Source organism: Aythya marila, assembly GCF_965140915.1.
Source record: "Aythya marila genome assembly, chromosome: 3".
Taxonomy (NCBI): Eukaryota; Metazoa; Chordata; class Aves; order Anseriformes; family Anatidae; genus Aythya; species Aythya marila.
Window position 1 is genome coordinate 83801013 of NC_139044.1, and position 24409 is coordinate 83825421.

At 42.7% G+C, this 24409-nt stretch overlaps 1 protein-coding gene across 5 annotated transcripts in view; it reads right to left on the reverse strand.

Moving 5' to 3' along the window:
• MAP7 (microtubule associated protein 7) overlaps positions 1-24409 on the reverse strand; it is a 111341-nt gene that overhangs the window by 41764 nt on the left and 45168 nt on the right. For all 5 annotated transcript variants that reach the window (XM_082758368.1, XM_082758369.1, XM_082758367.1 and 2 more), the window contains 2 exons: positions 13810-13878; positions 8527-8604 (listed from right to left, as the gene is read on the reverse strand). In XM_082758368.1, coding sequence (XP_082614494.1) covers positions 8527-8604; positions 13810-13878 — 147 coding nt within the window. The remainder of the gene's footprint in view (positions 1-8526; positions 8605-13809; positions 13879-24409) is intronic.

The following is a 24409-nucleotide window of genomic DNA, read 5'->3' on the forward strand; positions in this document are numbered from 1 at the left end:
AATTTGCAGAAACTTTTGTCCAGCTACCCAAGACAGAAATTAAAAAAAAATAAAAAAATAAAATAAAAAAAAAAGGAAGCCTATTCTAGGACAAACAATGTTAAGTCCTATTCTGAATGCACAGGTGTGCTTCTGTGTTTCATGGATAGGGACACATATATCATATATCTTGCTGGCAGATAGAAGCAGTGGATGAGCCTAGAGGAAACAGAAGGTATCTCTAAAAGGTCCAACCAACTTGGAAGAGCAGCTGATTTCCAGCGTGTGGAAGGGGAAAATACCCAGTTTTATGGTCACTCTTAAAGAAGTTGCACTAAGAGCCAATCCTGGACTCCAGCAAGGGACACAGTCCAAAGAAAAGGCTTCTTCTTGGGGCTGAGCCCTATATCAACATGCTTTGACAACATGCAAGAATCATTTAAAGGAAGCTCAGTCGTCATTCAAATAGTATCTGTGTGCTGAAAGCTTAAATAGTAGAGGAGCATTAATCAGTTAAAGCTGGAAAGTAGAAAAGAGAATTCACACCTTGGCTTTCTCTCTTTACTCAGTGCAATCTATAGCTTGGAATGCAGTCGTGCGATACAAGGACATAAAATTAGAGCATAAAAACAGGATTTAGAAATTGAGCCCTAGACATGTGGTTAATACCTTCTGCTTGTTTGCAAACGAGTACTGCTGGATTAGACTACAAGGGAACATAATGAGACCACGCTTCTGGCACCTCATTCTGAAGTAGCAAAATAACTGAGCAAAAGAAAAACAAGATTAATCCTGAAAGAAATATTTCAATAGTAAAAGACATGCAAGACTTGAAACCAGTCAACTTTACACTGTAATTAACTAATTTAATGCAGGAGATGCTCAGTTAACTACAAACCACATGCATTTCTTTTGTGTAACACATTCTGTAGCACCTTTCCCTGATCCAGTTTCAGGCATGCAGTGTGCCGTGCTTTGCAGGGCTTTAGACTGCGAGGGAAAGAGGAGCATGCATGAGGTGTCAAAGCCTCTATTTTCTGCTTGTCCATGTGGAACAACTGGACGTCCTCCCAGCTCCCTTTGTGCCGACCCTTCTGCTGTCTCTCGCTTCAGCCCTTTTTCTTCTGGTTACTGCCTATAACGAAGGCAGATCAGCACTGCCCCTTCCCAGCCTGCCTTTTGCACTCAGCTTGGACGAACAGCTTACCTGACTAGAGAGCTCATAGTCCTTGCCAAGCTTTCCAGCCTTCTTTCCTGACTTCACAACACTCACCTCAGCAGTAGCTTTTTCCTCTGACCACTGCTTCACCTTTCCTGGCTGCCCGCTCTGCGCTGCCTGAGACTGTGATCCCCTCCTTGCTGCCTTAGCAGAAAAATGGATCGGTGATGCTTTAACCCTACCCAAAAACGGGAATGTCCCAGCGGTCCACAGAAATGGCTGACTGACTGAATTAAAAGGTGAACTTCAGAACTGTAATTACAGCTGAAGTTAGTGTCACATTCGCTAAGCCAGCCTCTCCCTGGTAGCCACGCTCTGAGGGACATACAGCACAGAAATTTTTAAACTAATCCTCCTTAAAAATAGTGGGTTTTTTTGTTGTTGTTTTTTTTTGGTCTTATCAACCCTTCTGGCACTCTCAGAACCTCTGAGGACATCCCAAAATGATTCAGATGCCAGCTAATGCCACTGCCTCCCAGTTTCTGTGGAGCTTCTGATTGTGGAAACTGGGAGAAAGTTTTGTCCCTCACCATCAGAGAACAAAATAAGCCAAGAGGAATTCACCAACAGATTTATAATTTTTACTGATGTGATATTGTGCCAATGATCATTTTCAATTGGGACAAGAACACATAGCATAGCGTGATCCTTTAAATATTATTTCAGTGCTTATACACTGTTGGTATTATGATTGCAATGGATCTAGCCAACCTGAAGCTCAAACACGTTCTAAAACCTAAGATGAATACAACTTTTCCTTAGGTGAAAAGTTAACTTGGGTGGCATGATTACTTTCTTTTGTTCCCAGAGCCAGAAAATAAACCAGCCGTATGTCCTTGTTAGGATTACAGTTGTGATGAAAAGGGTCAGTGTCTAAGCAGGATTAGTGTAGATAAAATATGCATAGATGTAAGACTTAAAACAGTTTGCTCAAGAATCGGGGACTAAGATACTGTACAACATTATTTCAGGCTGTCAGAATTAAACCCATTTTAAAATCCCAGTAACTTTCCCTGTAGAAAAATATTTTCCTTTATTTCTTTTCCAGTTATTAAGAACCAGGTCTAGGCTAATAAATGTGCCCAAAGACCAACCAGCATGGAGTAACTCATCCCTGCTACTAAACCTTTACCTTCCAAATTGGTGACAATACTCAAGATACATTAGGAAAAGCCCAGGGACTTTCTCTGCCAATTCCCAAACCTTGTCTGGGAATCAGCTAGAAGAGTTGGCTGGAACCAAAACCCTGCCAGGAACAAACAGTTTAGAAGCACGAGCAACTAAGTTTTAAAGCTGGGGAATGCTCTTCACCACTGTTCAGTTTGCCAGTAAGATGCAGCCAATGTGGCAACGTCAAGAGTGAGGCTCTCTGTGAAAAGAAGCATTAGCTTTTAGTAAAATTTTGACCACTTTGACCAGGCTCGCTACTATAATTTGTTCCACAAAACAGCCCTGACAAGTGTCAGGCACAGCCAAGAGTGGCAAGCACAGCCTGACACTGATCTAAAGCAAGGATGAAACCATCGTGCTGGGCTGGAGCCAAGCTGAGCACGACAGCTCCCCTCGCCCTGCCCTCTACGAACAGCCCCATTTGGCAGGTCGTGCCCTTACCGACCACAGCTCCTCCTGGCATTCCCATCTCGCATGACCCAAGAGGGTTGGTGTCACACAGATGCAGTATTTGTATTTTAAAGGGTGGGTGTTAACTTTGTGCACAAACACTGTGGAAGGAGTGCTAGCAGAAACAGAGCAGAGTGAAAATATGGCTTCTGAAGAGCCTGGGTCACAGTGAAAGCATTATTTATATAATCATGTAAAGATTAACCTAACAGTCTTTTAAAGGTCTGTATTTGCATATCAACAAGTAATACAAACATTACCACATGGTCAGGGGAATAAAAAAATTAAAGTAGTGGCTTAGCAGCCATGCTTCATTTCTGCCCACGTGAAAAGGCAATTCTCAGAGGGAAAATAGCTGAAAAAAATGATACAGCTTATTAGTCATGGGAAACATGAGTCACACGCAGAAAAAGCCAAGGCAGTCACCTTTTGAAAGTTTGGGGATGGCTTTTCAAAAGCAGTGCATACCCTATAGTGAAGCAATTATATATATATATACACACACGCACAATTATTATATGTATATATGCTGCACGTACATGGACAACAAAGATGACAGCACTCATTTTTTCTACTCTCTTAACTTTAACTGAAAAGAAAATAGGTACTCAGACCCCCAAGTGTGATAAGTGAAATAACACAGCTAAAATATCACTGCTAGATGCAAGCAAATCCTCAAGAGTGCAGAGCACGTTGACTCGCTACACCATGGTGAAAGCCACATCAACAACTGTACAGCAGAACTTGAACAAAAATTAAAGGTAGACAGTAAGCAAGAGTGGAAATAAGGCTCAAATCAACCCCCCTTCTCCCATAATATCAGAATATTGCCCAGTAAACACCAAACCAATAAAACTAGTACTCCATATGATATTGCCAGGAGGAGCGAGCAAGTTAATTTTCAAGAGAAGATAAATGATACAATTCCCTGCTGCTCAAGCTGCTGAAACAAATGTCTTACAGATCACTACCATCACTTATAAAAGTGAACACAAATTATTTTTATTCCCCAAAGAAGGGGAATAATTTCTCTTGAGGTGACTCAAAATCTCAACTTTGGCTAAACTTGGCAGATCCCCTGAATAAAAAAAAAATGAATTAAGTTTAAATTCAACTTCTAATTCTATAGAAAAAAATATCCCTTCTTTCCTATGTTTTACTGTTGTATGGCAAATGTTCAAATATTAACAAAATCCAACTCTATTCTTTCAGCAAGACACACATTTATACAACTTCAGGAAACCTGATATTTAACGTAGCGTAGATTTTTCTTTGCTATGGTTCACATGACATGAATGACTGATTATCTAGGCTCTGCACTGAAAAATGAAGCTTGCATGCCATTGTAAAGATCTCTGCTTCGCCGTACTAGAATACAAATCTCAAGAGACAGCTCCTAAATCATGTTTGCAGACAAGTATACAGATGAAAGTACAACACAACTTTCAATTTTCTTGTTAGTTCAAGAGAATTCTTCACGCGAGGACACAAGACACTCATACATCATGGGGATGTGCAGAACCAAAAATCCTTTTTGGAATGAAGGATTCCACATAAAAAAAATCCCTACAGTTTAATGTTGCTTTTATGTGACACAAAATGAAATGTTTCTCACGAGAAGTCACATCATTCCAGTAACAAATGTTCATTTGTCAGTAGATAGGAAATCAGAGGTCAGGAAAACTAAAGAAAAGCATCTCTCCCAATCCTACAGCAAAACATCATTACAACACGAGAAACAAACCTGAGGGGGGAAAAAAATCAAGGCATGGAAGTATCATCTATGATAAATTAATTAAAATGGGCCAGTAACCTTCATTTGTTTTGGAACCTGAAGGGTCTAAGCCTATATATATACACCACCAACCTCAACTCCAGGAGCAGATTTTTAGGACATCCTGTCCTAAACATCTTGTCATATTACCCACTCGAGCAAGCCAGAAACAAAGATTTCCTCTGCCCTCCAAAAACAAGCCTAGCAATGCATGCATGGCTAGTACAAAGTTAAAACATGTCCCAGAGGAAGGTCATCACTGCTATTCTGATGTAGATGGCAATAAACCAGGGCTCTCCAGGTTTGAAAAAGAAGCATAATTATGGCTGGTGTTACAGTACAGTTCTACAAAATTACAGAAGCTAGAAAATGGGAATAAAGACATTCTGTTTCTCAAGAAAGGCCACCCAGAATATGACTATTTATTTATTTTTAAATCCTGGACCATGAGACTGATGGCATTTTAATACAAGACCTCAGAAGTATAGGGTGGGGAAGGGTCTAAACAGTGCTTGTGCAGTGCACCCCATCATAAAGCGATGCTTTTGCATGTCCAACTACACAGTGTTTGCAACCTCTTAAAGGACACTGCTAATTAACATCTTTGTGTGTGACATGGACAGTGGGATTGAGGGCACCCTCAACAAGTCGGCCACTGACACCAAGCTGTGTGGTGCAGTTGACACACTGGAGGGAAGGGATGCCATCCAGAGGGACCTAGGCAGGCCGAAGAGGTGGACCTGTGTGAACCTCATGGAGTTCAACAAGGCCAAGTGCAAGGTCTTGCATCTGGGTTGAGGCAATCCCAGGCAGAAATACAGGCTGGGTGGAGAATGGATTGAGAGCAGCCCTGAGGAGAAGGACCTGGGGGTGTTGGTTGATGAGCTCAACATGAGCCAGCAAGGTACGCTTGCTGCCCAGAAAGCCAACCATATCCTGGGCTGCATCAAAAGAAGTGTGGCCAGCAGGGTGAGGGAGGTGATTGTCCCCCTCTGCTCTGGTCTTGTGAGGCCCCGCCTGGAGCATTGTGTTCAGCTCTGGGGCCCCAGCACAAGAAGGACGTGGAAGGATTAGAGCGAGTTCAGAAGAGGGTCATGCGGATGATCCGAGGGCTGGAGTGCCTCTCCTGTGAAGGCAGGCTGAGGGAGTTGGGGTTGTTCAGCCTGGAGGAGAGAAGGCTCCAGAGAGACCTTACAGAGACCTTCCAGCACCTAAAGGGGGGTCCTACAGGAAAGCAGGGGAGGGACTCTGTCAGGGAGTGCAGTGATAGGACGAGGAGTAATGGCTTTAAATTAAATGAGGGTAGGATTAGATCAGATATTAGGAAAATAATCTTCACTGTGAGGCTGGTGAGGCCCTGGCACAGGCTGCCCAGAGAAGCTGTGGATGCCCCATCCCTAGAGGTGTTCAGGGCCAGGCTGGATGGGGCTTTGGGCAGCCTGGTCTGGTGGGAGGTGTCCCTGCCATGGCAGGGGGTTGGAACTAGATGGTCTTTGAGGTCCCTTCTGACCCAAACCATTCTGTGGTTCTATGGTTCTAATTGGAAAAAAAGAATCACATCAGCACAAGAACGAAAAATGACATCTGAAGAGTATTGTATATAGAGTGAGGTATTCTTTCTATGCTTATATTTTAGGACAAAAAAGCTCAGCTATTTCAAGGTTAATGTATGTGCCTTTAAAAATGATTCAAGCCACAATCCAGTAGGTGGAGGAAGGTGGGTCCTGACAGCTGTTCCCATACTGGAAAGCCCAGCATGTAAAAATAAATAAATAAAAATTACAACACGATTACCTTACAGGGTATCATCATTACCTACATCATTTGGGCTGACTCAGTGCGGTTACTCACATATGCATTATTTGAGAACTGTTTTCATTCTCCTCTGATGCAAATCAATTTGAAGAGACTGGGAAAAAATATATGTTGTTTGAATTTCCCACTGACCGTAACATCAAATATTACTTGATTTGCAACATGGAAATGTTCTCTATACTGCCACATTTTGCTGCTGTGTAGCTAAGGGGCAGCAGCCTCTCTTCGTTTTATCATTTTACAAGATTTATACTTTCAGTGCACCAGGGTGGGCGTGCTCTCAGTGCTACTGAGCAACTGCTTGCTTAATCCTCCGTTACGCTGCTGACAAGCTGACTAATCCCAGTATCTGAAGTTCCAAGCAAGCTCTCTCCAGATGTATTAACCAGCCATAATGAAACAGGATCTAACACATACACAAACTAAGCAAAAGATAAGAAGTCTGGAGAAAGGTCTCAGCACCTAGGTATTTCTGACATCATTGCCAAAAAGAAATCCAAGTAACTCTAATAGCAGCTCTTCTGAGAGTCTGATCCCTGCACACATTATCACATGTTAAAAGAGAAACTGGATGTTTTGAAGTATGGCCAGTTCCTCTGGAGCATTAAATAACCCTTCTTTTCCTTTGCAGCTTTCCTGAAGCTGCTTCTAGCTCACCCTAGATGTATTGCTAGGGAAAGACTGCACGGAGCAGGCAAGACCCTGTTGCCAAGCGAACTCATCAGCATTGTTACTTATAAGGATGACTAAGAATGTAAGCAACAGTTCCGTGTATTTTTTCCTGCAATGCCATAAAGTCAGTGCATTAAGCAGTGTGACTAATTTCTGTCCCCTGGATATATGTCTCATCCTCTCCCATCGGCTGGGATACGAGTATGTTACTGCTTCAGACAATATAGGAAATCTTATGGCAGAATAGTCTGAGTTGGTTATTAGTGCATGATAGAAAGGTAATAACAATGAAAAGCGATTTGTACCTTGAATGAATGTTGAGATAAGGGAGTGAATTCCCACACTGGCCTCAGAGAAAGATGACTTGGGCCGAGGGGAACTTTTCCCTTATTGAAGAGTACCTCACTGTGTCAAAAGAGCACTGAAGTTGCCAACACTATTCACTTTCAATAGCCAGCAGGCTTTCCAGTATCTGGTGCCCAGGCTCCTTTGGACTTCTAGTGCCTCACAGTCATCATCCAGAAGGTCAGTAGCTTGTGCAAGGTGAGACATGCTTACATTGGCCAGTTCTGCAATTTTAGTAAAGCATGCAACACAGCGCTGCTATCAGTTAACCCAGCAACAACACGGTCCTGCTTGGAGCTAAGGCCTTGGCTCATCTTCTGCAACTCCTGCTGTTCACATGCAGAAGTACACACTTCCTGGTTAAATTCTGTTTGTTTTCCTGGTTGTATCAGGGATGCCAATGAGGAAAATCAGGTGTTTAACAGCTACTGAATATTTAACTCTTGGGCTGACTCTGGCTGAAGCCTGCTCTTGAATATCTTTAAATCTCAAACAATGAGAAATGAAGGTGTGCCATGATACTTAAAATCAAATTATTTTGAGGAGGGGAGAAGCACCACTCTATTAAGTTGTGGGGAAAATGGTTTGGTTGGAAGGGATCTTAAAGATTGTCTAGTTCCCACCCCCTGCCATGGGCAGGGACACCTCCCACCAGACCAGGCTGCCCAAAGCCCCATCCAGCCTGGCCTTGAACACCTCCAGGGATGGGGCATCCACAGCTTCTCTGGGCAGCCTGTGCCAGGGCCTCACCACCCTCACAGTGAAGAATTTAATCCTAATACCTGACCTAAACCTACCCTCTTCTAGTTTAAAGCCATTACTCCTTGTCCTATCACTACACTCCCTGACAAAGAGTCCCTCTCTCATATTCATAAAGATTCAGATTAAGTAACAGCTGTAAAAAAGGTACAGCAACAATGAATCCCGAGATGTGCATGAATTACAAGATCTACTTTAAAGATGTAATAGTCCCTCTGGAATGATACTGCCTATCTAGCATGATCGATTTTCTGAATGCTACTAAATGCAAACTGGCAAAAACATGGAATGTAAATGATAGTTAATAAGAAAAGCAACAGCAAAACAACACAATAGGCCTTACCTAGCTGTTTTTCTCGTTCTTCTCTCCTTTCTCTAGCAAGCCGTTGCCTGTCATCGACCTTTAGTATTGGTGAGTAGTCTGCAAATGGAAGGAGAGGAATATTAATCATGCAGTACGAAATCCAATACCAACATAAACAAGTTTTTAGGGGAATGAATATTAAGCACCTATAATCATTCTACTTTCAAAATAGATCCCATTTTCAGAAATCCCTCTTATGTAAAAAAAATATAGAACAATTAAGAAACTACGAATGTTCTCTAATCATCAAGATGTAAAACACTCCCCCAAAATGGACTAAGTTGTAACCCTGAATGTTCCAAGCAAGACTACTGCCTGTGAAAACTCATGAGGAAAATGTTTGATTCTTTTTTTCCTAGCTTAAAACAACTTGGCTGCTTGAAAGCACTCTGACTAAATATTGTTCATTATTCCACAACCTCCTTCCAAAATGCATTCAGAGGAAATTCTCCAATTATAATGCAGCACCCTCTTCCCACCAGGATTGCCTCAAAAAACAAGTCAGTCCTATTCCACACGGCTGGAGAAGCTCAGTGTGCATGCAAAACAGGTCGGCTCAAAACACTGTAGCAGTTCTGGTTGAAGTTCTGAAGAGTGAGAACTCAGACAGCAGGATACTGATCTCCTACAGATGTTGTTTGTGCACACATGTGTTAAAAGCTCTGGCTGACATGGTAAGACGGTGCAGCATGTACATGGAATGGTGCAATACCAGTAAAGAACGAGATAATTTCCTCAACCATCTTTTTAAGTTGTGACTTAGCCCCACAATTTGTTTAAAAATACCTGCCACTGGACGCTTGTATCACAGCAGTAAGACCAAGGGTACTATGAAAAATCTGTGTCAGAGCCATTCTTGACTACAAAATTCACATTTGATTGGAAAGTATCATGTGCTCAGTGCCACAAAATAAGTTATCTGGAAAACAACAAAATGCTAAACAGCTAACATCCTACTTCCAGTCTCAGCAGCCAAAGACCAAACAGGAACAAAATCTGAGCTCCTTATTCATCTCAGCATGCTGCCAAAACTAATTTCCTACTCATCCTTAGCTTCTTCTGTTATGCTTGGAAAGCTGTTGATTTTTTGCTTTTTCACTAGCACTGAAAAAGTCCGCTTTGAACAAAAACAAGCAAAGAAACAAACAAACAAAAAGTCACAGAAAATAGAAAAGCTTTCAGTGTATAATGAAGCAGTACGATTTATTTTAATATGGATGTGAATTCTATTTTTTAATATTTCATGTTAAAGTAAAGAAGTATGTGGAACTTCCTGTCGCCATGGAAGTGCACATAAAAACAGAGATATCTATAACTGAGATGCTTTTCATTATTCAGTAGGAATACATAAATAAGCAGTCTGCACAAACACGTAAGGTCAGCCTATTCGTGTGTGCAGACTGCATACCTATGAAAAAAATTACTAGCAAAACAATGTCATAAAAATTAGGTTTAAAAATATGTATGTGCAGAAATAAATCCCTGAAGTAGGGATGTTAGACTGACTTTTACACAGTTATTTGAATTAGACCAAAGTCAGCAGTGTGTATTTCATACTCCAGCAGAAGTTTCTGCATCAGGATGACTTCTTGAATGAAAGACTCCACTGGCAGCTAGCTTCAGTTTAGCTACTCTTAAATTCTTTTCAGTGAAAAATGTCCATCTCAACAATGGCCAGAGAATACGGCTTCAATTAATGGTGTCAGTACTGATGAAAAGAGCAGCTGGGAGAAATCCCACTGCACAGCGGGTAGGAAGAAGAACATTCAAACATTATAGCTCCGATGAAAGGTACAAGAAGTGAACAAGTCACCAAAGCCAAAGAAAATCCATCACCCAGCTACAGATCAAACCTTTAACGCTGGTTAAATAGCACACAGTGCTGCCATTTAGGGAACTCCATCTAGCCATGCCATTGCACAGATTTGCCCAGCGTACGGTGGAAATTAACATTAGGTTGATATTGAGAAACGCGCTGACTTGCATGCAGCCTCTTCAGCATGCAGACGCAGGTCAAAAGGGTAATAATATTCCTTCTCTCTTGTGGCTGGCACACAGAAGTCACAAAACATGAATTTCTATATCATGAGTAATTAGTGCTACTGGAATAATGCACACCCAATACGAATTCCCCTGGAAAACAAGGATTCCCTTCAGGGGCTGTCAGCAAAGTCAGTGTAACATTGAGTTGACAGAGTGATGAGACCCTGGGGAATAATATGAAATCCCACTTCTTTCAGAACGTCCTACTTTCCTTCAGTTTTTTTCCTACTTTCTTGAGAGGAGATTTCCCAATCAGGGGAGAGGAAGCAAGTCTTCCAAGAGGCAGTAGGGTTATATGGACAGGCAAACTGAAAAGGTCTCCCTTAAGGATTCCTAATTACAAGCCATAGGAGGAATAAAATAAATTTTTAAAACTGCCCTCTGACATTCTGTTTCAAGATATCCAATTATTTTTTCTGTATCACACACCTGACAGTGTCCACACCACCCCTCCTCCCAGCAACCCAGGCTGTTAGAACAATCCCAAGGAATTCATGTGAAGTTGCAGGCTATGCAGAATGTGAGCATGTTTTCAGTACAAGAAATATATACATTTAATACATTTGGGGACGCAAAGGAGTAGACCAATATTGGCACAAGGACACCACGTTTGTAGCACATCAGCCATCACGCTGCCTTTCCTCCACTGGTAGTTGGACCAAGTTTTACAGTATTAGTTAAAATGTCTTTCCCAGGCCTTGATGACAATTTTTCATAGTTGGGCTACAAGCCCAACCTCAAACAATTGCATTACGAGATGCTGAGACCCCAAGTACATAGCTTCAGATTGCTGCAACATAGAAAGTTCACTGGGACTGCTCCCCATTTCACTTCTCCTGCCTCTGTTAAGAACCCACCGGGCAAACACTAGGGGACTGGCATTTTAGTGGGAATACCAGGACATACATACAAGTTCATCGAGCTCAGATTCATCATCATGCAGTAGCTTTATGTTGCTGCATGAGGAAGTGGGAAATGTCATGTGTAACAAGTCCCGTCAGAATTCCTAAATTCTCACAGAAAGGGTTGATAGCTGGGTGAGTGCAAAGGACACTCCAGGACGACCATGCTGCTGCAACAAGTTGCAGTCTGGTTATGATGCGAAGCATGGAAACTCATGCTCAGAAACCTGTTCCGCTACGCTTCACTAGGTCTGTCATAAGCAGAGCTGTAAGACAGAGCGTACAAATACTTAACATTATGCCAGAGAGGGACATTTGGAGATTAAATAAGCTATAGTTCTACTAAGGGAAAATTAATTTTGTACCTATTGCTGAAATTCTGTGCCTGAATAGCACTTTTTGTGAACTTGTAGTGCTTACCATGAGTTCATTTAAATTTTTTTTTTTTTTTTTTTTTACCAGTCCACTTAAGTAGCTTAGGTGCCATAGTTTTACTGTTGTTGGTTTGTTTGTTTGTTTGTTTGTTTTTTTCTCCTCACCCCTCAGAAATTCAGCATTGAAATGCCAGTCTTTTTTTGGTCCTTCATTGTATTAAGAAAAGGAAAACGTGGTCTTTTCAAAGCTTCCAGATAATTAACACTGAACTCTCAAACTCAGTTGGCATTTGTAGAAATTACAACCTTTGAAAAATTCCAACCTAGCTATCATATGTAAGAATTATATATGGCCAGTGTCTACAGCTCGACTGACTACCAGCTGCACTCAGTGTCACTTCAAAACTACCTCAGACTACTACCAGTCTTCACATACATCTATAATCCTCTCAGCCTCTTCTCACAAATGGCTACTTCCTTTCTGTCCTCAACTCCTAGGGTTCCAATTTCTCGCACTACTGAAACTAAAAGAAACAGAGTGGAAAACAACAGCCAGCTTGTTTGCTAGTTCAGGGGGGAGCTGCCGGGAGAAATATGTAAGCCACAGCATTATTTGAAAAGATACATGCTTGGATCTCAAAAACCCTTCCCTCTGTCTAGCTCCCTGCCCACTCCCACGCACACATTCAGAGTTGCCTGTGTTTCCCTTGAATCCTAATATTTGTTCAGCCTGTAGACACCTTCCAGACAATGACTTCCTTTACAATGACAGCTGTCACTCCTGCTGCAAACAGTCTCTCCTTTCTGACTCAAACAATGTTTGGCATACAATTCTCATGCAGCCTAAAGGACAAGAACAGCTCTCAGGAATCCTCTCTTCAAGGCAGGGACTCTGATCAGCTGGGTGCAGAGCTGAACCCTGCGCCCAGGAGTCTGCACCCCCTCCTACACAGCAGCACAGATGAAGGGAGCATGGGAGCATCTAGGACACCCGCCTCAGAAGTGAGGGATGGGGATTAAACTACTGCAGGATAAAATGGGTATTAAACACTGTACAACTCCAGGAGCTGTGTTTTCATCATAAAAGTGGGTCACGTTAATGCATTCTCTCCTGCTCTTCCCACTGCCTGACCGAGAGCAGTCAGCTCCTGGTGCTGCAGCCAGCGCCGCCTGACACGGGGTGAGCTGAACTCAGGCAGCACCGAGACTGCTTCCCTGCAGGGACAGAGGCCAAAGGCACCCAGACTGGGGATTGGGAAAATTCTGTCAGGGTGAAGCAGCCACTGAGCTGCCAGGCTGCCCAGGAGTTGAAGCGGGGGTCCTTACAGCATGCTGAGCCCTCAATAGCACAGACACCTGTGCTGCAACACAGGCAAAACGCAGGTATCTCAGTGGTGATCTGGATCTTGGTCTAAGCATGCAAACGGAACAGACACATAGCATCAAGGATTACAGTAAGCATTTTTGTACATCGTCTTAACTGTGTAAGTGCAGCATAAGTGAACTCTTGAATTAAATCCACACAATATACCCGTCAGGTGGGGTGTGGAAATGACAAACATCTGCCTGCTGCACAGAGTACACTACAGAAGATGGCATACATTGTGATGAGCAAGGAAGAGCCTAACAGAAGCATTTTTAGAAAGTCCACAACAGATTCCAGTGCAAGCCCAGATGCAAGTACAGTGGCTTCTGTAACCTTATCTCACTACCCAGCTTGCATTCCTGAGCTGCACTAAACCACAAGGAGCTTTTTTAGTTTTGCTTCTTTGTGAACAGAGACTCCAGCCTAACTAAATATGAACAGTCACAGTTTTGACTGAAACATTAAGAGAGGTATAAGAGCATAAAATGTCTTAAATGTCCTTAAAAGGAAGACCTCTGATTTTAAAGTACCATTGAGGCAAATAGCTGTACAATGTGAAACATGCAGAAGGGCATACCTGTTTTAGTACCAGTGTTGCTTTGTCCTGAAGTGAATTTCTTGTCTTGTGTTTTAGAACCTTCAGCTGCTAAAATAAGGAAAAAAAGAAAAAAGATTTAATTAACCATATTGCTAGACAATACCTCTCTTTTTCCCTTCTCAGTGATGCTTTGGAAACCACTACTTCCAAAGAACAGATCTTTTTTAAAATTTTATTTTTAAATTAAAATTTCCCTCCTGAAGCAGCTGAATGGATCACAATGATAAAAACAAGTTAGTGGAAATAACTGAATGAAACCGCAGGCTAACTTGGAAGGAGCAAACATATTGCAATGCAGGGCGAGAAAACTGTGTTGGTACGGGTGACTCACATACCCTAGGTTTCTGAAGGTATGGTACAAGATACCAGTAAGAACTTCACAGACTTCACAATTACTAATGCACCCATTACCCAGAATTGAACAGAGAGCAATTTATGACCTAAATGAAGTCTCAGTGAGGAGAGATTTCTTAATATTTTTATTAGATGTTTAATCAGGCCCTAGGAAGAGAGAATTCTAGTGCTCTGAGTGCCCTTTCAGTGACTGTTTATAAAGGAAAATGAAACGATTCATTATCATACTTCAGATCACCACCATATCCTTGGCTTAGCATCTACTTACTTGAAAACTAAGTCAGGAAATTAGATGCCACGATTTTCTCAGCTTACGATTCATCTTCAAGAGCTCCACTACAGGAGCATTTGATTCCAGAGCACTACAATCTGGGATGAGTGCACAGACAGACTGTAATAACTCTAAAAACCCCTCCACAGACAGCTAGGAAGTATTTGCAAGCAAGGATAAAAAGAAAGTTACACTGATATAGCTGAGAGGAGGAAAAAACAAAACAAAACACTCAATTAAATGAAAATCTCTCTAGGAATGAGAGTTGGAAAAAAAAAACGTTCAGCTTTAAAAAACTAAACCAGCATTCCTGCATTAGTTTCACTTTAAAAAGTGAAATTTTAAATTGTACAAAAAAGACAATCCTCTTCTATATTGGAGGGAACAGCTACATTAAGTCTCTTTTAATCCATACAAGAAACTGCTGTTGAACCTAATGAATACTGAATCCAGCTCAGAATGAGAACAGGCATAACATGGCATAACAGGCAGCCAAACAAAAGATTTTAGCACTTCGCTGTTTTAAAAGGCCTCATGCTTAGGATTCATTCTACCAATAAGTAAGGCCACTGATTTTTGTGAAACAACCTGAGCAGCACTGAACACTGGCACTTCTAAACTTAGTAGGATCTGCCATTATCAAAAAACATACTTTTTCCTTTCACTGTTCCAAATGGGTGGAACTACACCTGAAAATGAGTGTTTTATTCATCAGAGTAAGTGCATTTATATATAAATATACATATATAATATCTTACTAAGAAAGTACCACCTTAGTTTGGGGGAAGAAACTGACTGTGCTCCTGCCTGAAACAGCTATTTAGAATATTCTCAGAGAAAGACCCGCTGTCATGCTTGAGGAATCTACGTCATGAGCTCATTTACCTTTGAATAGTGCATCATGTGATAGAAGAGGAAACTGCTGTAAATATTAAAAATACTGTTTCTGAGCATTAGTGAGAGCACTGATCTTCTAAAAGCTTTAACACAAGACTCTCTGCATGCCTCCAACAGGGCATGTGCATTATTTTTCTCAAACACTGCACTGTAGGATTATGCGATACTACTTTAATTTCAAAGCAATGGTTTAAGTGTACAGATAATCCAGATAATACACTTGTAGCAGAGCCTAGCTACACAGAGCAATATTTCTTCCGTATTTCCTTTCCTCTGACTCTTCCTTGGAATATTTTGACATAGTTTCGGTACATAGGCACAGGACCACAACAAGCGATGAAGAAAAGAACAGATGGCACAGCCATGAATTTTAATGACGCTGGATATCGAATAAGAACTGGCACGAGTATTAAGAAGCCAGTGCATGTGTACTCCCACACAAAATACTTCTTGGTCTAAAGACACAAACAGACGATCAGAGAGACAACTAAGCATCTAAAACCCAAATTTACATATTGACAAAATTGTTTCCAGCAAGACTCAATAACCTAACACGTGCCAGGAGAGACACCATTCAACTACCTAGTATTTCCTCTGTTGCTCATCTTGAACTACTCTCTTCCCAAGGAGGGAAAATTATTATTAACAGAAGCATTAGAAATAAGAGGATATTTTTCTATGCAGCATACTGGAAACATAAAATGTTGAAGACAGACTGAGTAATAGTGTAGATACATTGGGGAAAACAATTACAGAACCAGAGTTGTTGAGGCTGGAAGGGATGACGAAGCCTATCCCTCTGCTCAAAGTGGGGTTGCCTACAGCGGGCCATGCCTCATTCAGTTTATGAACATTGCCAAGGACGGAGACTCCACAGCTTCTCTGGGCAACCTGTGCCACTGTTTGGCCACTCTTCACAGCAGAAAAGTTTTAATTATGTCTGAATGGTATCTCCTGTATTTCAGTTTTGTGCCTCTGGTCTTGTCTCTGTGTGTCACAGAGAGGAGTCTGGCTCTGCCTTCTTCACTCCACCCCACCAGGCATTTTGTGATGTTTCTTCTGATTTTTTTTTTCCCTAATGCTTGCCTCGCTTCTCCCCTCTGAGGCATACAACCCTGATGTGCTTGCCCTATCACATTGGCAAGGGTCTGAGGCTCTGGTCCTCTGAGGAAGGCCGCCAGCCACAGCGCAGAGGCAGCTCTGCTACGGGGCCTCTACCTCCAGAAGCAGCACCCTGAAGAGATGACATGCGGTGTGAGGGGGCACTTGGAGACCACAAACAACAGATGGTGCTTGGACCAGTGACAGGTTCAGGACACACCCAGCACCCCTCACCCTGTGGGTGTCAGAAATGGGGAACCAAACTAGGGCTGCAGCAGTGGGAACGAGCACACGCATGGGTTAGCCCAAGGCACGCGGCCACCACACGTCCGCCATTTCAGACACCTCAGGGCAAAGGGTGCGCTGTGCGGTGAAGTGGGCACGGCCTTCCACTGCGTGCTCTAATTCCACGAGTGTGAGGCAGAAGCAGTGAAAAACAGCCAGAAGAAAAGACATAACTAGGACTGAGGAGGAGGGACTAAAGGGAATCTGTCCCCTGAACCCATGGCTGGCTGGCACTTCGACCAGTTCACAAATATCGCTGTGTTGGGAGAGCTACATTGGGAGAGCTGTGCAGATACAGCTCAGGGCTGACAAAGTTTTCTAGCTTGGATGCCAAACCACGTTAGCACCTAACTCCCAAACACCTGACTTGGCCTAAAAGTCTGAGCATTCGGCACCCAGCTGTTCTGTTTGAAAGCAACAGCACCAAGTTTTAAGACTAAAGAGTTAAGTTTGGATGTGAAATTCCCTCTAATGGCAAAACTGGAATGTTTATCCTACTAACAAATCCATGTGAGCCAGGATCCTGGCGGTGGATACAGAGGCAACAAAGTCCAACACAACTGAAAGCTTTCCTACTGCTCTTGACTTTTGTCTTTCTGACATCCACAGATGATGAACGTGACCTCGCTGACATGTACACATGTAAATACCGCTCTTCATATTTACAGTAAAACATCTTTCAAATCTTTAGCGTTTCTTATTCCTTGCATCATCAATAGCATCCATGTATATACTTGGCAAAGCAATATATTAAGCAATGCCTTAATGCTGTTTATTGCTCTGCGTTCATTCCATACCTGCACTCCAGGCTGATCTTCTACTTGTATTTTAAGATTGGAAACCTAGGAACAGAGGACAGTGATCTCTCTAGAGATGTAGGTCAGAAAGATCTATGGTTGGCCAAAACATTTATAAGATGCATGCAGCTTGGTTGATAGATAAAAGGTAAAATCATGCCACTGGATGTCTAATACCAAAGCCTTCAAAGTAAGTCTGGACAAAGTTATGGTCGCTCTCTGCCTCCGAAATTTGGGACACAATAAACCTTCAAAAAAAAAACCAACAAACAAAAGCATCAGAAACAAACAAACAAACAAACACCACCACACATGCATGCTTGTTAAAGATAATAGTTCTCACAAAATCCACTTGTCAGTAACAAGACGAGCTTGGGGAGAAGTGGGCCCGGCAATCTGCTTCAGCACAGCTGGAGACAAACATTTCCTAGCACCTCTGCACGGTGCTGGGGGTCGGGCTGACCCTGGACACAAGCACCTCCTGACAGACCTTCTTCCTCCAGCTGTGCCTCAGCTGAACACCGAGCCAAGGCTGCTCCTTGATTTCATTTATTTGCTTTATGCAGCTAGCACACGGTGCAGCCCACGCAGCTCAGGACCTGTACGTGCTTTTTCATAAGATTATTTGCTGAGTGTAAAAAGAGGACACCGACAGTCAGTGTCCATTTTGCTTTTGTAAGCTCTCATACACATGTACAGAACAGTTATCAGAGTCCTTCAAAACAAGATAGCAAAAAAATTCTTTTACTTTCAAACACCACAAGCTATAGGAGGGCCCTGTTGAGGAGCACGAAGATGGGTCAAGCAGAGAGACCCAACCACAAAAGTCTGAACACAAAACCAAACCCTCTCATCACTGAAATTCATTTGTATGTACTATTCACAACAGCTGTGTCTAAGGGGTTTGCTCTGACACTTGAACTGTGCAGAAGCACAGGTACTGAGCATCAGCATTTTTGCATATATAAAGTATCTTCTTCTCCCCACCACGGATAAAAAAAAAAAAAAAAAAAAAGGAACTTAAAGCTTCCATTCCCTTCAGGGAGCAATACCTGATGGCTTGTAGGTTGCTGCCAGCCTCCAAAGAGAAGGCTCAGCTTGGAGCAGCACTGGGGGTGAGCTCAAACCTGAGATTTTTTCACACAACAGGATGGGGAAGCAATCATTTGCTTCCAGAGAAGAGAGGACTGTAGGACTGAGGAAGAGGTTGCAGAAGGGACAAGAGTGTGTGCTGTTGATGTGAATTTTGCAGCAGCTCAGTCCAGGCGGTGTGAGCCCATTGTGGGGCCAGTGGTGCCAAGGCAGCAGCGGGTGGCACAGTGCTGCCATCCTTTCAGGTTACACCCCTGGGGGCAGAGCAGGACTGAAGCACCAGGGAGGAAAACCTATGCCCTGCACACTTACTGTCAAGCCCCCTCTCCTCCATCCAAACCCAGAAGCCCTCTTAAGAGCCCTGGTTTATATGGTTCATAAATGGAGGCTAGAAAAACTTTCATAACAGACCTACCACTTCAGAGGAAAAACTGAAACACTTCCAAACCAATATCCTCAGGCTTCTTAATCCAAATGCTACAGAAAACTGTTAATAAACAGGGTCTGCTTAAACCATTAGAGCTTCAAGCGAAATCCTTTTGTAACAAAGTGTTCTCATTAGCAACACCCTTCATAAAATTATTTTTAAAAGAAAAAGAGAAAAGATTTACAAGGGTCTGCCCATTACCATAGCACTAAGGCTGTAAAAATTGTGACACTTGAATTCACAAAAAAAGCTTAAATGTAACACATTTAAATGATTCCAAACTAAGACCTCTACTTCCATTTTGAAAGAAGAGATGCACCTAATTTTGGTTGGATGTCAACACTTCAATTCTCTTGTTAAGGGAGGTAGGTTGATGGAACTGTTGAAGGAACTGGGGTAAAATGAAGAGCACTTGCAGACAATAGACCGGTTTGCTATTTTGAATATAGTTAATATGTGCCTTCACAGTTTAAGACATAAGCTTTTTGAAATTTATAACATTAGCAAATGGAAAATACCCATTCTTTTAAAGTCTAAACTGCAGTATTTGCATAGTACATTCACAAATATAGGTTTGACTCAAAGGAGTGATAGAGTAATTAGAATTTATTTTTACTCACTGAAACAGTAAAGCAAAGTTTATACCTCACTTAAATGTGCCTAGAATTAATTTTACATGCATTAAAATAATTTCTATTCTTAGAAGCTTGAAGCTGGAATACATCTTCTCATAATTCCAGTGCTGAGGAACTTAATGTCTGGTTTGCAAATATAAGTTAAAAGATACCAAGCTACAGTGACTATTCCGAATTTCTTTCCTCTGGCACTTATCACAGAAGTCTACCATCAGAGCTGCTATACAAACACAGTCACTGACACACCTCAGTCTCTACTGTCCTGGCTGAGCTAAGCAGAAATGAAAACTTCTCAGCATTGCTGTTTACTACTCATGAAGTAGTATAGAAGTTGCTGTTGTCTTCATCGTATTGTAGACTCGGAAGATAGATAATTTTAAATTGTCACAGCTAATTCATCACTAAGTTGTAAAACACTTAAAAATGGAAGCATAAACAGATTTATTTGGAAACAATCCACAGATAAAATTGGATATCACAAGTATCTACAAGAAAAGGGATACATGGGGATTCTTTTTACGTTAAAACTGTGTAACTGCTCTACTGGGAGATGCCTATTCCTAAAAAATTACTTTTGGCTTACTATATTGGCTTTTTAAAGTACTGCATTCTGAAATATTAAATACCATAGGACAACACAGCAAACCGAGTGCCTTTGCAGGGAGAAGCCTTATGCTGCTTAGGCTCTCAAAGAAAGAAGAAACACAAAGCCAAATGTAATGGCATTTATAAAAATGTGAACGTTCACAATATTTGTTCTGGATAATTGTATCAGGTCATTATACTGCAATATAGAACAGCAATATCAACATTAGAGGAACACCGGAAAAAAAGGTCCCTGTTAGCTACTGAAGAAGCCTGTGCTGCCAAGCAGGGATTCTGGCTGGCAAGTCTGGCCAGATCCAGATGAGACACATGAAAGGAAGCTTTTGAATTACACATCACCAAAATAAAAGCCAAGATGCTACCTGCTGAGGGTTAGCAGAGCAAGCTCATTTCCATACACCCAACCCCAACATCACGTGCTCTGCAGCCTGTCCCAGGCAGTGTACAAACACTGGGCAATATCAGACCTACAGCTGTTAGTTCGTGATTCTTTTGCTCAAGGACAAAACACTTTCACCCCAGGTGCAAGAGTAGCAGCAGCTCTCCTCCTGACTTGGCAGTGCTGCGGGCAGCACTGGCTCCTGCTACGGCAGACAGACCCCCATGGCCAGGACCTGCTCCTGCGAGCTGCCCTAATGGCTGTGTGTTTAAGGCTGCCCCAGAGGACGAAAGGGAACACCTGTACATTTCACTGGGTGAAAGTCACTTTTCTGGACTTTGACCAGCGAGCTTGCTCCAGACAATGAGGTAATTCCTGTGAGAGCGTCCAAGTCACGAGGAAGCTGACACCTACCCCCGGGAACTGGAGAATTAGGCACAGACCTGTCTGCTTTCACCGTCGCGCTGATCCCAAGGTCGAGCCAGTGGAGCCGGGGACAGCACCTTGAGCGTGCATTATTTGATACCCCCTCGCTCAGAGGGCACGGCGACCGCTGCACGGCAACCGCTGCACGGCGAAAGCCTTTGCTTTCGACAGCAACACAGACAGCAATTCCAGTAACAGCAATATGGGGATGGAAAGATGGGAAAAATGGATACTTTGCTATAGATCGTTCTGTTAAGCAATTTGATCCCGAGAGCTAAGTATTTTTGGAAACAAAGCAACCTCTTTAGTCTCGGCTTTGCAATAAGAGAAGGAAATGGCTTCTCTGCCTCTCCCCCCAAAAAAGTAAACACAGAAATAAACCAACAAAACCAAATCAACAATCATCAAAACAAAACAAAAAACACCATTATTTTGATACAATACATATTTTTAATTAAAAATAATATTCCATAAAGTGAACTGTACCTAAGGTTAGTTCAGGAGACTCCCACGAGCTCACAGCCTGACGCTGTGCTTTCAGTGGCAAGAAGCCAGCCCGCTGACATACACAGGCCATCACACCCCTGCTGAACTCGGTGCATAACTATGCTCTCCTCCGTGCTTTCAGCTCTTCCCAAATTTGTCCGGGCCGCCGTGGCCTGACAGGACGTGGCGCCATGAGGTGAACAGCTTCCAGCCGCCCACTCCGCCACCCTGACACAGCGCAGGCCTGTGGCGGGCGGTGGCACTTCTGCCATGGCAACGCCACCAGAAGCCAGGCACAACTGTTTGTGCGTCTCGTGGTAATTAATCCCTTCCTACACCAGCTGTTGCCATATGGGGACATCCCCCGACGGGCACACCATATCCAGGCAGGGGGGTTTACCCCACGTGAGGATGAGCTCTGCTGTCTGCGTAATAAACTGGTAACTGCACTCAGTAAGAGGATGCTTCTGGCATTTTTCACCCCAAAAAAGGTTGCAAGAATTTTAAAGAAGCACAAAACACTGAAAAAATATAGTAAAATGAAGTGACACAAACCTTGCAAGCAGAAGAAAGGAGGTTCAAAACCAGCACAATTCCCTTTCAAAGCCTTCTTTCTAGTAAAGTTGTCTCCTCACACAAGGATACAAAAGAGGCCTATAACACAGCTCTCCTTCTGACCACAAAATGCTTTTAAGACACATCCACCAGCTCTCTGACCTTCCGAGTACCCCAAAGAGCTTCTTCCAGCAGCTCTCTGTACTCCTAGTTGCAAGCCTGTCCCACAAAAGCCAGTTCCCTTTGTGTTCCACCCCTAACAAAAGCCACCTACAATACAGAGATCTCCATTAGCCAAGATTTCACCTCCTTTTCTTTAAATTACCTTAAACTCAAAATCACCGTGCCTGCCAAACTAAGTGGGCTCCTGGCCTTCATCCCGTAATAGCTTTAAACAGCTCTTCAGCCTCATCCTGTTGCCTCTGTGAAGAGGACTGTGTTGCAAGGGAAGGCTCATTTGGGGAGAATAAATGAGGGCTCATCGCAAGGGAAACAGGGCATCAGCCTAGCCTGTAGAATTAACGATACGTTCAGCTTACCGTCAGCAATGACAAAAACACATCTGCAAAAACAGACAAGTGACTTGGAGACGGAGAAGTGTTTTACTCCCAAAGGAACAGGGGCCGACAACTGGCTTTCGGGAGACCCTCTCAAACCTTTTACTAAAGAATCACTAGAAACAAGGATGCTCAAAGCACAAGAAAGGGGGATAGGGGGCAGCGGGGAGGAAGTAGTGTTGTTTAATGCTAACATCTAGGACATTTAGTGCTCCTTGCAGAGGACGGTGGGGTAATACTGAAGCTGACTGTAATTGCCTATGGAAGCTGCAGAGATTTCTGCAAGATGCAGCTTCTTAAATATCCAAGTGCCATGACCTTGTTTGCTAAGGAAAAAGTTAATTGCCATGTGGGTTTCATCTACTGCCTCAGCATGCTGAGCTAGCTCAGGTACTGACAGCAGGAGAGCTGGGTCAGCACCAGGCCAACACGAGAGCTCCTCTTGGCCGAGTAGCAAAGTTGAGCATTACCCTGAGACCGCCACACCGCTTCTGGCACCTAATTGTCTTCACACAGCACCACGTTAGGCCATTTAGATTAATGTCTGGGACATCCACTGGGATTTCTCTCCTAAAGGTAAGTTTTGGACCACCTACAAGTTGGTGAGATCAGTGCAAGCATTGTGGGGAACTGGTCCAGTGCTGCAGAGCTTCCTGGGCAAGGTTCATGCATTTTGCATGGATGTCCAGACTTACCCTTCCAGCCTTAATAAAACAAAGCATGAATTATGACTGCCAGTCTCTATAGCAACAACCTGCCTCAGCTAAAGACAGCAGGAAGAGGTGCACAGAAGCCTGGCTTTGTTTACACATCCTGTTCTGTGCAGACAGTGATTTCTGAAACATTTAAAGCTGCAAAGACTGCATGCTGTTCTTCAGCAGCTAAGTTCCCGGACCCGTGCGTCCAAGCCATTGCCCTCATCAAACCACACTTGCCTGAGGAAAAGAGGCAATTTTCTGCACGCCTGCCTCTTCCTGCAGTGAAAGGTCACTGGAATGGACGCTGTAACTGCTTAGGGAAAGAGCAACACTCAAGTTTTCTCACTCTTCTCCTGCTCCTTATATAAAAGGTATTTCCTATAACTGTAAGCTACATAGAACAAGCATTTAATATGATGCAAAATGCATATATTCTGAAACAGCAAAGCAAAAAGGAATGCTTCCTACCATTGCTGGGCAGAGAACAAAGCTGAAACATTGACTCAAAAAAATAATAATGTATTTCTATTGCATGACTGAGCCTTAATCACCTCATTCACCATCAAAAATAAAAAATGTACCAGAACCAGGCCATCACACCTAAGGAGGCTCAAGATGAATGCAGCCACAACCAGTCAAGAGATTAACTAAATTATCAAGACACCATTTACTGAAAAAATTGTCTTTCAAGGTGACCATCACATCAGTTCAGGGGCCAGTTCTTTCCTGTAATCTTCGTTGTGATTTTTTCCTCACTCAGCTGACCGTAAGCAGGACTTCCTGGAAGGAGGCATTGCTTCACATACGAGCAGCAGGACCTCATAATTAATTACATCACTGCATACATAGAATTGAGGCTGCACAAACCAACCTAATTATTTCTGAGCTCTACATCTTTGGCTTTATAAACACACCATTCATTTGTAAAGTTTTTCTGAAATTACATGTTTAACATTGCATATACCTGCATGCAATCCTCAAATAACACTAACATTTATTTTTAAGCCTCTCTA